The sequence below is a fragment of the Ochotona curzoniae genome, unplaced genomic scaffold (assembly GCF_017591425.1).
Source record: "Ochotona curzoniae isolate NIBS_2020 unplaced genomic scaffold, NIBS_Ocur_1.0 scaffold_461, whole genome shotgun sequence".
In the NCBI taxonomy this organism is placed as follows: Eukaryota; Metazoa; Chordata; class Mammalia; order Lagomorpha; family Ochotonidae; genus Ochotona; species Ochotona curzoniae.
In genome coordinates, this window is record NW_024467120.1 from 10,657,236 (window position 1) to 10,673,969 (window position 16,734).

At 44.9% G+C, this 16,734-nt stretch overlaps 1 protein-coding gene across 3 annotated transcripts; it reads left to right on the top strand.

Annotated features, from left to right (window-relative positions):
* The first annotated feature begins 860 nt into the window (after positions 1-860).
* GMNN (geminin DNA replication inhibitor) lies at positions 861-16,734 on the top strand. 3 transcript variants are annotated; one of them, XM_040967699.1, is made up of 7 exons: positions 861-893; positions 3,320-3,395; positions 10,365-10,442; positions 11,666-11,816; positions 13,706-13,788; positions 14,379-14,489; positions 16,309-16,734. In XM_040967699.1, the coding sequence occupies exons 2-7, from the start codon at positions 3,345-3,347 to the stop codon at positions 16,492-16,494; spliced, it is 660 nt and encodes a 219-aa protein (XP_040823633.1). In that variant the 5' UTR covers positions 861-893; positions 3,320-3,344; the 3' UTR covers positions 16,495-16,734. The 3 variants fall into 3 exon arrangements, with proteins under 3 accessions (XP_040823633.1, XP_040823634.1, XP_040823635.1); XM_040967700.1 differs by lacking the exon at positions 861-893 and adding an exon at positions 932-996; XM_040967701.1 differs by lacking the exon at positions 861-893 and adding an exon at positions 1,059-1,082.

Here is a 16,734-nt window from a genome sequence, read left to right on the forward strand (position 1 = left end):
AGGCATTGTAGGAGGATACTTCCAAAAGTTTATCCAAACAGAACTAAAAATTGTTTACTTTGGGGTAAAATGTTTAAGATCCATGTAATTTCTTCACCATGGGCATTGCCCGTTTATTTCTTGAAGTTCCATTACATTCCTGGATCTAAGCAATTTTTTTTTTTTAATACACCATATACATTTCCCCACAAACTTACTTAAGTCCGCTGCACAACGAGCTTCCGCGAAAAAGCAAGACAAGGTTTGGGAGGCAGGAGGCAGGAGCAGGGTGCAGAAAGTGGAGCGTGATGGAGAGGTGGTCACACGGGCAAGGCAGGAACGGCAGGCAGTCAGAACTAAAACCCACAGAGGTGGAACACCCCCTCAGTATCCCACAAGAGCAAGCAGGCAATGCCGCTTTCTGGGTCCTTGTCTGACATCAAAAAGTTACCACAAGGACAGGTATGAGGCAGCAGAGGCGCTACAAGGGACCTGTCCTGCCCCTGGGCCCGTCTAACTCCTCACTCCGAGGAGCCCTGTGCATTCTGTCCCGAAGAAAACCAGCGGCATCACTCAGTCAGGGCTGGACCAGTCCCCAGGAAGGCGCCTGCCCGCCACACTGCAACGAAGCAGGTGTATTCCCGCGCTCCCTCAACACGGAACTACATCTGTTTTTCTCAGCCGTCAATGGGATCTCTGCTGGCTGGTAAGGGAGAAAAAAAAAAAACTCCACCTGACGGAAGTAGGTTCTTACACTTAGGGACGCAGGGTCACGACCTTCCACCTCAGAGAACCCTGGCCAGGCTCTGCGCAGGCGCACACCCAGGAAAGGGGCGGGCACAGGCGAGCGGCAGCCCCGCCCTCCGCGCTGCGTCAGAGTCATGTGGTTTTCTAGGAGCCGGCGAGCGGACCAGGTAAAGGTGTCCGGGGTCGCGCCATCGCGGACGGCGGCCGTGGGTCCCGCGGGGCCGGGTGTGAGGCCGGTGCGGGGCCGGGTGAGCCCGGTGCGGGGCCGAGGTGAGCCCGGTGCGGGGCCGGGTGAGCCCGGTGCGGGGCCGAGGTGAGCCCGGTGCGGGGCCGGGTGAGGCCGGTGCGGGGCCGAGGTGAGCCCGGTGCGGGGCGCTGCCGCCGCCGCCACAGCTCCGTGCGGGGAGGCGGGAGGACCGGAGGGTGTCGGCACCGCTCCCCAGCGCGACACCGCGTCCTCTCCTACGGCGGCGGGAGCGCATTGCGCGGCCGGGCTGCGGGGCAATCGCGGAGCCCCGGGACGAGGCTCGGGGAGCGCCGGGGACGAGGCTCGGGGAGCGCGGGAGACGAGGCTCGGGAGGCGCCGGGTACGAGGCTCGGGAGGCGCCGGGTACGAGGCTCGGGAGGCGCCGGGGACGAGTCTCGGGAGGCGCGGGGGACGAGGCTCGGGACGCGCCGGGGACGAGGCTCGGGAGGCGGCCAGGCGAGGCTCGGGGAGCGCAGGGGACGAGGCTCGGGAGACGCCGGGGACGAGGCTCGGGGGGCGCCGGGGACGAGGCTCGGGAGGCGCCGGGGACGAGGCTCGGGGGGCGGCCCGGCGAGGCTCGGGGAGCGCGGGGACGAGGCTCGGGGAGCCCCGGGACGAGGCTCGGGAGGCGGCCCGGCGAGGCTCGGGGAGCGCGGGGACGAGGCTCGGGGAGCCCCGGGACGAGGCTCGGGAGGCGGCCCGGCGAGGCTCGGGGAGCGCGGGGACGAGGCTCGGGGAGCCCCGGGACGAGGCTCGGGAGGCGGCCCGGCGAGGCTCGGGGAGCGCGGGGACGAGGCTCGGGAGGCGGCCAGGCGAGGCTCGGGAGGCGCCGGGGACGAGGCTCGGGAGGCGGCCCGGCAAGGCTCGCCCCAGCGGCAGGCCGGTTTTGGCGCGCGCTGCTAGCCGCCTGCCCATTGGTGCCGAGGCGCGGTGGGCGGGCGCCCCGGGCCTGCCCGGTCCTGCCCGGCGGTGTTTCCTGCGGGGTGGAGCGGGGAGCCGCGGGACGGAGCTGGGGCTGGAGTTGCTGGCTGTCCAGCGGGATTTTGTTGTTGTTGTTTTCTCTGGTGAACGCGGGAAGGCTTCGATTTTTGAATGTCGATTCCCAGAACTTTGGTGTGCAGGACCCAGGGCGTGAAGAAAATGTGTAATGGAAAAAGTGGGGCACAGGCAAAGTTTGGAAGCCACTTTTCTGAGTCAGGGTCTAGCCACATAGCCCAGAAATTTGGTCCTTGCTTTGGTGCTCTCCGTCAGTTCCTGTTGGGGAACAATTCCTTATCGTGAAATGGGCAGTCTCCATCAAGTTATTTCTAATGCTGGTACCTCCGACTTGGAAATAGTAGAGTTCGATATTATTCTATCAGATGGACATGGACACACCCATGTATGTTTTGCTTTTTCTACAGGTGCTAATTTCTCAGGTTTTTGAGAGCCTAAGTTGTCAGCCTGTTTTACAAATTTGTTTAAAATGTATAGTTTTTCTTTTATAGTGAGATTTTTTTTTTCTTTTCTGATCAGACTTACCGTGACAAGAGAGGAGACTTAAAAATGTCTATGAAAAAAGCAAAAGTGTGAGTGCTGGTATTGTCGTCAGAGGGCAAAGCTACCCCCTGTGACTCCGCAGTCACAGTTTGGTAGTGGCTCCACTTCCAAAGCTTGTGCCATGCTACTGGCCTGGAAAAGCAGTGGAAGATGGACTAGGTGTTTGGGCCCCTGTACCCACATGGGAGACCCAGAAGAAGCTCCTGGCTCTGCCAAGCACCTGAGGAGTGAACCGGTACATGGAAGATCTCTTTTCTCTGTAACTGTTGTGAGAGAGGGAGACATCTTCCATGTGCTGGTTCCCTCAGAAGGTCCCCAAGGCTGGGGCTGGGCCAGCCTGAAGCCGGCAGCTTCTTTTCATTCTCCCCATGGATGCAGGGGCCCGTCCTCCTCCTCTTTCCCAGGGAATTAGCAGGGGGCTGGTGTGGAAGTGGAGCAGTGGCACGCCAACCTGTGCCAGTGCCCAACCTGTGCCAATGCGGGATGTCTGGTATTGCAGGCAGCAGTTTTAGCAGCTGTGCCACAGGCCACAGCCCCCAATATATACTTTTTTTAAAAAGATGATTTTGAGTACAGAAAATTTTTGAAGTCCATGCTTAGTTTTTTCATATTATGCATTTTACTGAACCTTTTGAAGATCTCATTTGTAGATTTAAGAATTATTTTGTGCTGCAACTTTTGAGTCTGTTTTTTCATGAACTTCTTGAAGTATTCTTGTGCTTTATGTTGGAGTGATATAAATACTTGTAGTGAAGAATCTGGGCTCCATTTCTAGATGCAAACCATATTTCTGTTTTTAATTACTAGTCGTGTGTACCTCGCCAGCTGTGTAATGAATCCCAGTATGAAGCAGAAACAAGAAGGAATCCAAGAGAATGGAAAGGTATGTAACAGAGTCCCTTCATTCTGCTGTAGAAAACACGGGCTTGCAAGTATTTTGTGAGGTCAGTGTTGTGAAGCAGGGCCCTGCCCACCTCTGGGAGAGCTGGAGGGAGCTCCTGCCTCCTGGCCCAGCCACCCCTTGTGACCCCTGGGGAGAGAACCAGTGGATGGGAGATAGCTCTGTCTTCTCTTACTCTTCAGTAAAATCATCCCAAAAAAGTGCGGGAGGAGGGGAATTTGGCATAATTTAAACAAGTTTAAACAAGTGTATAAACTTTGGCTATAATTTCTATAACTTTTGAGTTATCAGCCTTTTACTTAGATGAAAATGCATAATAGGGAACTTTAAAAAATTATTCCTGAATATTAAGTCTGAATCATAAGCATGGGCTGGGATATTTTTTACTATTCAGTTCTTTCAACAATACTTTATAGCTTTTGCAGTTTTATTCTTTTTTATGTTACTGTGAATGAAATTGCTTCCTTAATTTGATTCTGAGTGTGATCATTGGTTACTGCATAGAAATAGTTGATTTTGTTTTGATCTTCTGCGATCTATCCAAAATTGGTTAGTTCTAGTAGTTTTTTTTTAGAAGGTTCTTTGGAATGTTCTGTGTGTAATATTATCACTTTGTTTCTATTTTTATGAGAATTAGTGTCTGATCACACAGAGAGGTGTTGTGTCATATAATAAGCCTTTAACAATACATCATATTCTTACCTGTTATGTTTGTGACTTTTTTGAATTCTTGGATTATGCTCACACAAAACCTTATTGTAAATATTTACTGTGAGCCCGGTGGCATGGCCTAGCGGCTAAAGTCCTTGCCTTGAATGCACCGGGTGGGATTCCATATGGGTGCTGGTTCTCAAGTGGACTTTTTTTTCTTCTTTTTTTCTTATATTTTTGACAATCTACATAGTTAATTAGGGTAAAAATGTTCAGGGGCTATAGGGAAGTGGATAAGACTATTATTTCCATATTATTTCCTTCATGTATCTGGGGTAAAGGTAAAGGGAGAAGCCCCACCCAGGTTCCCACCCACCCCAGGTCCTGGATGTGGGGCATGCTCTGAGATTCTAGCTCAAATGGTTTTGATAGTTCACCAGTTATGAATTCCTGCCAATCTCGCTACTCCAAGCACGATGAGGTCTTTGAAGAATCCACTGATTGACATAGACCATCAGAGTCTCCGTTTGCCCAGTATTTCGCTGCCAACATATAGCTGAGGTGGTTGATTGACTTGTTCTGTCTTCTGTCTTTTCATGGTTAGGGTTCTGAGTCCGGCATTTCAATTGGGGAGTTCCCCAAAGAAACTTTGAGGTGTTCCCAGACCAGAGCCTTGTGTGTACTTGCAAGTACAGGGCACGGTACAGTCCATGAGGGCACCAGTTCTAATCCTGGCAGCTCCACTTCCCAACCAGCTCCCTGCTTGTGGCCCGGGAAAGCAGTTGAGGACGGCCTAGGGCCTTGGGATCCTCCCACCTGTGTGGGAGACCTGGAGAAGGTTCCTGGCTCCTGGTTCCAGATCAGCACAGCACCGGTCGTTGCAGTCACTTGGGGAGTGAATCATGAGACGGAAGATATTTCTATCTCTCCTCCTCTCTGTATATTTGACTTTGTAATAAAAATAAATAAATCTTAAAAAAAATAAATATTTACTGTTAGGACTATAGAACAGAGTTTGTTTTTGAATGCGTGATTTTAATTCTGTCCAGCTGTATGATTCTGAAAATTTGTAATTTAGATGAATCCTATAACAGAATTTAAAGGTTTGTGAGAATCATTCTGGTAATCAGGCCACATATACAATATTTCAGCTTGAAGATTTTAAATTTATTTTTGGTAAGTCAGCTATACAAAGAGGAGGAGAGACAGAGAGGAAGATCTTCTGTCCAATGATTCACTCCCCAAGTGAGCGCAAGGGCCTGGAGCTGCGCCAATCCGAAACTAGGAGCCTGGAACATTTTCTGAGTCTCACATGTGGGTGCAAGATCCGAAGGCTTTGGGCCGTCCTTGACTGCTTTCCCAGGCCAAGCAGGGAGCTGGATGGGAAGCTCAGGGGCTGCTGGGATTAGAACCGGCGCCCATATGGGATCCTGGGTGCGTTTAAGGCAAAGACTTCAGCTGCTAGGCTACCACACCTGGCCCTCAGCTTGCATATTTAAGTAACTAAAACCCATTCGTAAATGAAAGCAAGTGGCTTTTGATTGGCTGTTTTGCCTGTTTCAGCATCTTTATATTTTTATTTTCTCAAGTAAAACTTGGAATTGAAAAATCTCGAAATTTGATTTCTTTTATTTATTTATTTATTTATTTTTTATTTTTTATTAATAAATTTTATTTTGACATTCTTTACATAGTTAATTAGGGTAAGAAGGTTCAAGGGCTACATGAAAGTGGATAATACTAGTATGTTTTCCATATTGTTACCTTCATGTTAAAAGGGGGGTATTTAAGGGAGAAGCCCACCCAATTTCCCACCTTCCCCAGGTCCCGGACGTAGGGCATGCTCTGAGGTTCTTGCTCAAGTGGTTTTGATATTGCCACAGTTATGAATCACTGTCAATCTTGCCACTCCAAGCACTATGAGATCTTTGAAAAATCCACTGATTGACATAGTCCATCATAGCTGAGATGGTTGGTTGACCTGTTCTGTCTTCTCTCTTTTCTTCGTTAGGGTTCTGAGTCCAGCAATTAGATTAGGAAGATCTCCAAAGAAACTTCTTGTGTGTGCTAACAAGTACAGGGCCTGGCACCGTCCATTGCTCCAATCAGCTGGTGGTTGCAATTGCTGGGTTGGTTCTGTTTTCACTCCCGACTTGCACTGGAACCACTGGGTGTTGCAGTCCAGCCTGGTTCTGCCCCGCACATACTTGGCCCTCACATAAACCAGCGGGAGCTGCAGCCTAGGTTGGAGCGACCCACAATAATCCCCACCAGGCCCACCCCCTACCCTGGTTTGCCAGTAAGTGTAGCAGTAATCCAGTCTGTCCCACACCCCATTCCACCCCAGCAGCTGTCTTAGTTTTATGTCCTCCTGTGGGAGTGGTAACCCAAGAGGGATGAGCCCACTATTTCCCTCCCAGGCCTCTCCCACTCCCAGATTCCAGTTGATGCTGCATCTAAGCCCAAACACCCCTCGCCCACTTTAATTTTGTTTGCACCTGTAGGAATAATCCGCCCAGCCCGGCTTTTCCCTGATCTAGTCCGCATGAGGCACACAGGTGTGGTAGCTCTGCCTAGCCTGGTCTGCCCCCATCCCAGCCCATGCTCTCCTGCGGAAGTAGCTGTCCTGCAAAGGAACCCTCCCTTATTCCCCTGCCAGCTCTGCCCACTTCCTTTCTTGTTCTCAGGCTGGTTGGGCGCTGCGGTCCCTTCCGGTACAGGCAACCTCACCTCGGCATTCCATAATGTGCACTAGTCTTTGTTGCGACCGACCCTGGGTCGACCCACACTGGTGCCTGGATTTGCCAGTGGATGATGTGGACAGATTCAGCCTGGTCTTGCCCCCACATCTGCCAATTGTATGCCAGTGGGTAGTTTTCCATGGCCTTTTCTGGGCTGTTTCCTGTCATGTTTCTTGCGTTTACCTGCTGGGTCTGTGTCCTGCCAGAGGAGTTGCCAAGGCTCCTCCATCAGAACCTCTCCCAATGCCAGGTTTCACGCTTACCAGTGGGTCCATGAGCCAACCCTACTCAGTCCACCTCCTGTCATAGCAGGAACTGTGGCTTTTCCTGACTGGCCTTCCACCCAATCTGGTTCTTGCTGTTGGATGTTCCAGCCCAGCCATGGTTTGTCCATACCCACGTATGGCTCACACATGGCTCAGTAGGGGTTTGAGACCCTGCCTAGTCCATCCCACATCTGCCCTGGTCCTCCAGAACACCAGGGGGAGTCGGGGTCCGGCCCAGTTCGGTGCATCCAATCCCAGTCCACACTTGTGCCAAGGGAGACTACAACTGTTTCCAGATCAGAACGCAGCCCCCCTTCCAGGCCACGCGCCTCTTGGTGGGAACCTCAACCCAGCTAGGGTTGTCCCCTTTGCTCCCCAACCGGGTCTGTTCCCAGCCATAGATCACATGCCTGCCAATGGATGCTCTGACTCAGCTTGGCACAGCCCCTCCCCTGTCCCGAACTCTGCCTTAGACACTGTGGCTTAGCGTCCCAGGCTCCCACAGACCAGCAGGTACAAGAGCCTAGCTCGGCATGACCTCTGCTCCCTCCTGGTTTCTAGTTTTACTTGTGGGCTAAGGTTTGCTCAGTCGTGCCTAATCTATTCTGTTGCATTACCAGTTGACACATTGGCCAGCTATTGGAGCTACTTGTGCAGGACAAGCCCCAAGCCATAGCTTCTGCATGACTGGTATTTGGTGCTCAGCATTATTAGTGATTACAAGTTTTGCTAAGGAAGAGTTACTGCCTGTTTCAGGTCCAAGAAGCACAATGGGTTCAACCTGGAGCTAATTAAGCAGCAACTCAAAAAACCAAATCCCCAGAGCTCCCCGGCCGGGCAGCCAGCAGGCAGAGCCTGGCACCAAATGGCGCACTGGCTGCCCGGGGACAGCTCAGCACATGGCGGCTGTGCCCATGGCGGCTGTCCGGGATCCAGGCATGAGACGCCCCGTCCTGAGACCCACCAGCTGCCAGGAGGCTGCTGGAGGTTTAAATAACCCAGGCCCAAGGTCGCGCCCCTCCCAAATCCCATTCACCGCCCCATGAAGGCGGTGGGTGGGTCCCGGATCTGCCCAGTCCCGGAGGCCTCCCCCCTCGGTCTACTCACCCCGAAGGAAGCGGCCCCCGAAACCCAGCAGGCCCAGGGAGAACGGCTCACCATGTGCCCATGGCGGCCATCTGGGATCCAGGCCTGAGACGCCCCGTCCTGAGACCCACCAGCTGCCAGGAGGCTGCTGGCGAAATTTGATTTCTTTTAAGTCCATTTACTCAATGACATCTTCCCACTATGCTTTGTGTGTTTATACTTTTTAAAAAGATTTATTTATTTGTCTGTTTATTGGAAAGGCAGATTTAGATAGAGGAGAGACAGAGAAGTGGCTTCCATTTTCATGTTCACTCCCCAAATGGCTACAGTGGCTGGAGGTAAGCTGATCCAAAACTGGGAACCAAAAGCTTTCAGGGCTCCCATGTGGCTGCAGGGTCCCAAAGAGTTGGGCCCTTCTCCACTGCTTTCTGAGGCCATACGCAGGAAGCTAGATTGGAAGTGGAGTAGCCGGGACACTGACCAGTGTCCATATAGGCTGCTGACACTTACAGGTGGAAGTTTAGCTAGTTGAGCCATAGTGCCGGCTCAGCTTTTTAGTATGAAAACTGCAAACATTCAAAAATAACTAGTAATACAATCATAATTTAGTTTTACCAGTGAGCAGCTAGTATACTTTGTTTTTCCCCTTTCCTCCACTGAGTTACTTTAAAATCTCAAATAGGTTAATTCTAGTAGATCCTTATATTTAAAATAATTTATTGTTTTCTAACTGAACAAAACTGCTATAGAAAAAGACAGGGGGTGTGGTTTCTGTTTGGCTCTGATTCTATCTTCAAAACCGACTATGGATAAATTAATTAGCCTCTCAGCCTCAGGCTACTCATCTCTAGGTCAACGAATTTAAACTAGAACTAGATGTGTAAATGTGAACTTTAATTAAGTGTCCATGGGTTCCATGTCAATTATTTTCAAAAGAAACAGTCATTCTGTTTAAGAAAACTTGTGCCTTTAAAATTCTGTTAATGTAATGCATAGTATATAGGAAATAACAATAATCTTACCTTTTTTAAGGCTATATTCTATTAATCTTACATGAATAAAGGTTAAGTCTTAGAAATAGTCATTTTTGTGTACACTAGTCACTTAGCTTCTTTGACTATTATCAATAGCACCGCAAGCATTTAACTAAAACAGCAGCTCCGATTCAAGTTGTAAAGTTAATTTCTTCTGTTTGGAGTCTGTTGGCTAATCAAGATTTTAAATTAAAATTATGTTGGTGTAATATTTGTTCTCCTGGTAGTTGGCATTTGTCCTTCAGTTAAATAGTGAGATAATAATCAACAGAAATTTTACCGTGGGAAAGGTGAGCTCCAGTCGTGTGAAGTACAGTGCGGAGTCAGTAACTTTCTCACGCTGGTGTGGTGTCATGTTCTTGCTGACCTTGTTTGAGTACACCATTGTTTGCTGTCCCGTGGTGGCAGTATAACTAATGATTTTTGCAAAAATAGAGGGAGCTTTCAGATCAGTAAATACACTGGAAGATATTTACATATTACAAGGAAGGTAATGTTTTTTTCTAAAACAATGGCTTGGGCATTTTAAAACATTTTGGTATGCTCTAAGCCCTCATGTTTTACTTGTCTGCTTGAAACAAGTCTGCTACAATCAGGTATCTCATATGTATACTTAGCTTTGTATAAAAAGTATATTCCTTTGTCGAATATATTTCCATATGTTTTTAGGAATATTTAAAATGTAAAGGAAGTCAGGTGAGTTCTTTTTGGAAGGAATTTCCTGGCAGTGTAAATAATTAACCTTTTCTCCTGATTTTTTTCTTTTATGAGTTCATGGAATACGTATTAGAATGTTTGATTTTATAAAACTAGAAAACCTGTAAGTTTGTACTTTTTAAAGAGAGAATGCTAATATTCCTGTTGTACTAATCACATGACTTAGATGATAAATTAGAATCTAGAAATTTCATTATCTTCAACTAAATATAATAAGTTGGCAGATTTACAACAAGTATATATTGAAAAGAGGAAAGTTGCTTCAGTATTGTGTGATAATAGTTAAAAATTTCTTCAAGCTATTATAGTTTCAGGAAATTTGTTCATAAATAGCATTATAAAACTATATAGCAGAACAGTATTACTGTTCTACATTGATGATCTGTGTTGAAATCTAGTAACTGGACAACTTTGTAGCAGTTAACTTCCATGTAATGAACTGTGTTTGACTTTTAGAACAGTCCTGTCCCGAGAAGAACTCTGAAGATGATTCAGCCTTCAGCAGCTGGATCTCTTGTTGGAAGAGAAAATGAGGTATGTATTACAGGACTGGAGTGGTACACAGGCGGTATTAACTCAACATTAAAAACATTTCTAAGAAATGCTTGGTCAGATCTCTCTAAATTGGAATTTTAAATATTATAAGAGTAACAATTACATGTCCATTGTAGTTTTATTTCTTCAATTGATGATCTGCAAAATTGCTGTGAATACAAATATAGAACTAGACTGGTACAATAAGTTAAAAATTAACATGGTATCATATTTGATATTTTGAGAACAAAATGTTAGACTCTTTTGTTTGCCCCTGTGTGTAGGTGATGAAATCATAGATGAGCAGGCCTAGATGTCCAGATAGAAAATACTGCTGCTCGGGCCCGGCATGATAGCGTAATGGTTAAAGGTCCTTGCCTTGAACGTGCTAGGATCCCATATGGGCGCCGGTTCTAATCCCGGCAGCTTTACTTCCCATTCAGCTCCCTGCTTGTGGTTTGGGAAAGCAGTTGAGGACGGCCCAAAGCCTTGGGACCCTGCACCCGCGTGGGAAACCCAGAAAGAAGTTCCTGGATCCTGGCTTTGGATTGGATCGGTGCAGCACTGGCTGTTGAGGCTCCCTGGGGAGTGAATCATCGGATGGAAGCTCTTCCTCTCTCTCTCTCCTCCTCTCTGTACCTTTCCAATAAAATAAATAAATCTTTAAAAAAAAAATACTGCTGCTCCATGGTACTACATTTGAATATAGGCTCAGGAACCCTAATACAAAATCAGAAGTCTGAAATGCCCCAAATCTGAAAGACTTTGGTGACGTGATGCAACAAATGGAAAGTTTTATACTTGACTTAATGTGATAGATTACAGTCAGGAAATAGGAACACTAAAAATATTGTATAAAATTATATTAAAGCTGTGTTTATAATGCTGAAGTTTATTTCGTGTTTAGACTCAGGTTCAGTCCCCAGAATATCTTGTTATGTATGCAATTATAACAAAATCTTAAAAAATTCTGAAATCCAGAACCCTTGTGGTCCCAGCACTTTAGATAAGAGATAGTCAATTTATACAGTCTTGAAACACAGTAAATTACTTCAGGTAGGTCTTAGATTCGAGTATAATCCAAAATACCTTCTGAAATAAAATTCCTGGAACATTTTTATACAGTTTTGAATTGTTTACTTTTTCAAATATTTGAGTGGCCAGACCACTCAACTTTTATTAAGTCAAAATTAATAAGATTTTAATGAGTGTTTTTATTATAGTTGACCAAAGGTGTATCAAAAAGGAGACATCGAAATGACCAGTTAACTTCCAAGACTTGTAAGACTTCTGGTGATGTTATTGTCTCAGAACAGAATGAAAACAAAAATCTTGACGGAGTGACCCAGGAAGCATTCGATCTTATGGTTAAAGGTATGAAAGAATAGATGAGTCTGTCTTTAAGAATACACGGAAGTTACTAATGTGAATTGTGCCTATTTCCTTTTAATATATGGATTCCCTTTTAATATATGGGTGCTGGTTGAAAAAAAAACCTATGCTAAATTATATATATGGATGCTGTTTGTTTATATCTTTTTGATAGTGTATTTTCTTGTGATTATAAATATGTAAACAGTGTAAAATTGGACAAGCATGACCATTTGGCAAAATCCAAATGTATATGAAATATTAAGAAAAGCAGTGATGCCTGTTGTCATAGTTATATTGCCTTGGGTTTTAAGATATGGAAATGATCTTTTAGAAGAAAATCATACAGGGAATTAATATAAAATAAGGGAATCGGTTGAGATGTGGTAGAAGAGGAATAAGAAGCATTGTCTGTGGTACTAGTTTGTGTGGAATGGCAGTGGAAATACATAACAACACTGTGGACTAAAATAATTGTGATACTCATCTAATAAAGTTAAAATTTAGTCACCAAGGATTAATTTGAGCCCCCAGAACAAAAAGTAAGATAACTAAGTTTTGTATGTTAATAAAACCATAGTTGAAAAAATATAAAATTATGTAGCCCCTCCATAGGCTGGATATAGTGCAAGAATTTGAAGAGCTGCAGAGGGCCTAAGAAACTGTTAACTTCGATCTTGGCAGTGCAGCTGGTATAGTAATTTTTGAAAATTTTGTATATATTTTACAATTGAGCATGAGCATTGCTTCTTTTGTCGGGAGCCAGGCTTACTCATGGTGCGTGGAAATAGCAGTGCTTTGGAATGGGGAAGGTGAGGAGGAGCTCCGCTAGATTGGAATTGGGTCTGTCAGTATAAATTAATGCTTTTTAAAAAGCATTCTGTTTTCTGCCTCTGCTATTGATAAGCTTAGAAACTAAAATGATGCGTGTAGCAGAGAACACAGCTGTCACCTAGCTCTTGGTTTGCAGAGCCCCTCATCATCTGGCTAATTCCACGGTAGGGGCTGGAGAAATTGATGGTGATCCTTGAATAAGTAGGTTGTGTCAGGAAGTGGGGAAAGTGCATAAAGACTGTTGAAAAGTTAAAAGAAGAATCAGCCTGGAGAAATTTACACATCAAAATGAATACTGTTAAGAGTAGAATCTGTTACATCAAATTTAAAAAGAACATATGAATCCATACTCAAAGGTTTTTCTTAAATTGGGATAAGGAAGGTTCTTTATAGAGCTACTACATGTAATAGAAATGACAAAAATGGAAAAATCATTTTTACCTATTGAAGTGAAAGATTTAAGTAGGAAACCTAAGTGGAGTTAATTTGTATGAAAGTTGTTGGGGAACAGGGCATCAGCAGAGACTCAAAATTATACTCCAGCTGTGGCTTGTTATTTACTCAGGAACAGGAGTATCTTCCTGAGAGAGAATGTGGGTGACATCTTAACCAGTGCTTTCCATGCCATGTGCTTCCTGTGGAAACAACATACTTGTATGGAATGTTCCTGCCAGAGATGTTCAGCTTTGATATAATCAGGGAAATAACCCCAGAGTAAAACAGAAATGTACAAAATAACGGAGCTGAACCTTTAAAAAATATCAGTGCTGAACAAATGAAAATACAAAAAATACACAAAATAAATGTGGCAAAACTCTAAAAATCTTTTCAGCAATGTATGTGAAAGATAATGTATACCTATTATATTATTGTGTTTTTTCTAAAGTAAAGTCTTTAAAGTTTTAGGGACAGTAGAAAAGAATGATTTTACTGTCTTTTTTAAAAATGAGAATTACTGGGTACTGTGGGTAGAGGTCAAAAGTTTTGAAAGTTTCTGAAAAACTTATTACATCTTTGCAATGATTTTTCAGTTATGTATAAACATTTATTTATTTTAGAAAATGCACCTTCTCAGTATTGGAAAGAAGTGGCAGAAAAACGGAGGAAGGCTCTCTATGAAACACTTAAGGAAAATGAGAAAGTATGTATTGAGTATAATTTGTACTATGTAAAGTGTGGTAGGATTGTTTTCTTTTGCTGCTGATTATAGCATTATAAACTAGCTTTACTGTTAGCCTACATTAATTTAAAATAATAATTATAAAAAAAAGCTTTGAGAAAGACAGAGCTCTCTTTGCTGGTTTACCTCCCAGGCACCCACAACTGGGACTGGACTAGGTACTAAGCAGAAGGTACTAGGTACTAAGCAGAAGCCAGGAGCCAAACACTTGGTCAGGGTCTCCCACATGGTTGGCTAGGGCCAATAATATGAGATAGGAGTCGTCATCTACTTCCTCCCTGGGTGGGCACTGACGGGTACATGGGAAGCCAAACCTGGACTTGAACCCAAGTGCTTAGAGATGGGCTGCAGGTATCCCCAGTGGTTTCTTAACCGTGGCTCCAAGTGCCTGTGCCCTGGGAAGAGCCCAAGTGAAAAGGCGGTTGTTGCCAGAGTTAACATACAAATGTTGAAAGCCAGCTTTGTGCCGCGTGCATCTATATTATGTCCTTGGAGGTATGTACTTTGGTTTATAAAATATGAATCTGTGTACTGAACTTTATGTTAAATAGCTTCATAAAGAGATTGAACAGAGGGACAATGAAATCGCCCGCTTGAAAAAGGAGAACAAAGAATTGGCAGAAGTAGCCGAACATGTTCAGTATATGGCACAGGTAATAGAGGTAAGTAACTGAATAGTCACCTAATTCAAAAACTGTATTTTTCTAGAGTTGAGACAATAATGTGATCAGTAAATGTCCAGTTCTATAACCAGATTCCTTAGGTTTGGATATTCACCTTTAGATTTGAATAGAATGTTATTTATTTATTTATTTTTAAAGATTTATGTATTTTATGTGAAAGAGTTAGTTATTTCCCAACAGCTGCTTCAGTCTCCAAATAGCTGCAGTGCCCAGAGCCTCAAAGCTAGGAGCAAGGAACTTCCTCCAGGTCTCCCACATGGGTGCAGGGGCCCAGGCACCTGGGCTAGCTGCTGCTGCTCTCCCAGGCACCTGAGCAGGGAAGATCAGAAGTAGAGGAGCTAGGATGTGAATTGGTGCTCATGGAGGATGCCAATACCACATGCAGAGAATTGGCACTGGCCCCTTATTTATCCTTTTTGTTTCATTTTCCTCATCTATAAAATGTGACTAGAAGTGCCTGCCTGCCTCAAAGGCTTGTGAAAATAAATGGATCAGAATAGATAGACAGTTATAAAGTACCCACAAACTGAAATCTATGACTATGTATTTCCAAGCAAAATCTGTTTTTTGTGTAGAGTTACTGCAAGGAATTAACATCTGAAAAATACATGGAAACTTACTGTTTCACCGCTGACAGATTCTTAGTTTTTGTTTCATTTTTTTTTTTAAAGATGTATTTTTATTGGAAAACCAGATTTTACAGAGAAAAGGAGAGAGAAAAAGAAAAACCTTCTATCCCTTGGTTCACTCCCCAAATGGCTGTGACGGCCAGAGCTGAGCCAATCTGAAGCTAGAAGCTCTTCTGGGTCTCCCATGTGGGTACAGGGTCCCATGGCCCTTCCTCCACTGCCTTCGAGAGCCGTAGGCAGGAAGCTGAATGGAAAGTGGAACAGCCAGTACATGAACAAGTTGCCCGTATTGCATGCTGGTGCGTGCTGGCGAAAGATTAGCCAGTTGAGCCATCATGCCAGCCCCTAGTTTTTGCTTTAATAGTAATGTGAAATAACTCATTTGTGAAACAGTGTACTGAATAGGTTTGGTGGTTTTGTCTTTTCATCTTTTTTTCCCCGCTATTTATTTATTTATTTATTTACTTGAAAGGGTGGCAGATATTTTCTACCTTGTTTACTCCCCAAAATGGCCTTAGCAGCCCCAGCTAAGCCAAGCCAAAAGCAGTAGCCTGGAGTGACATTTGGCTTGTCTATGTCTGACGGGCGTCCAGGTACTTGGCCTTCACACCTTCCCACATGTATTAGTAGGGAAGTGGATCTTGCTGGTATTACAAATAGCAGGTCAGCCTGCTGTACCAGAGTTCGGGCTCACAATTTTAAGATTTAGGAGTAGTTGGTGTATTTAAAATCGGCCTCATAGCTTATTAACACATTGGTGTTGAGGATGTTAAGGCTTATTTTTTGCCAAAGCAAAAAGTCTCACTTATGGGAAGACAGTTTTTCAGATTGAAGCTTTTCAAGTGCCAGATTGTGGCCTGGCTCTTTTAGAGCCATGACAGAATTAATGTTTGAAACTCATTCTGAGCTACTGTGGTGGCCCTTCCTCTTAACCATGAAGGAATATGAATTCACATTATACTATGAAAATATTTATTGAGAAAGTTGGCATATTATTGAACGCCGGTTTTGCTAAATTATGATCTAGCACGGTAGAGGCTGAGACAGCCCAGGAACTTTCTAGAGGGGCAAGATGAGAATCTCAGTAGAACTTTCAAGGTCAGCTGTATTGGCATTGTGATGTGGACTTTATTTATAATTTACTTACAATGAATTTTATTCTTTAAAAGACACTGAGCGGTAGATCCCTGCATGACCTTGAGTCACCCGACAGCCAGGAATTTGATTCTGAAGAGGAAGCTGGTGAGGATTTTGAGCAGGAAGCTGCTGAGGATTCTGAAGAGGAAGACTTAGAAACTGGCGTCTGTGCTGAAGAAGTAGTGAGCTCCTCCACAGATGCAAACCCGGGCATGTGAGGCTCAGGGCTGTGTGACTCTTGAGCAATGTGCTGCCGAAGCTGAGCTCCGCTGTTCTTGAGAGCAGAGTAACTGCATCCTGCACATTCTGCAAGCTGTTGTTCAACTACTGCGACCCTACTGTATGAAAATACAAATACTATGTATTTTTAATGTGTGATGTTTTATTTAAATAACATTTTCTCAGTTCTCACACAAGACTTGTGTATATGATAAATAAATAAACTTTAGACTTTAAAT

What these genes read in the sequence shown, in the direction of transcription:
- GMNN (XM_040967699.1), top strand. Translation starts at nt 3,345, where the DNA reads ATGAATCCCAGTATGAAGCAGAAACAAGAAGGAATCCAAGAGAATGGA. An exon ending in GAATCCAAGAGAATGGAAAG is followed by an intron (nt 3,396 to 10,364) that starts GTATGTAACAGA and finishes TTTGACTTTTAG; the next exon opens with AACAGTCCTGTCCCGAGAAG. An exon ending in ATTCGATCTTATGGTTAAAG is followed by an intron (nt 11,817 to 13,705) that starts GTATGAAAGAAT and finishes TATTTATTTTAG; the next exon opens with AAAATGCACCTTCTCAGTAT.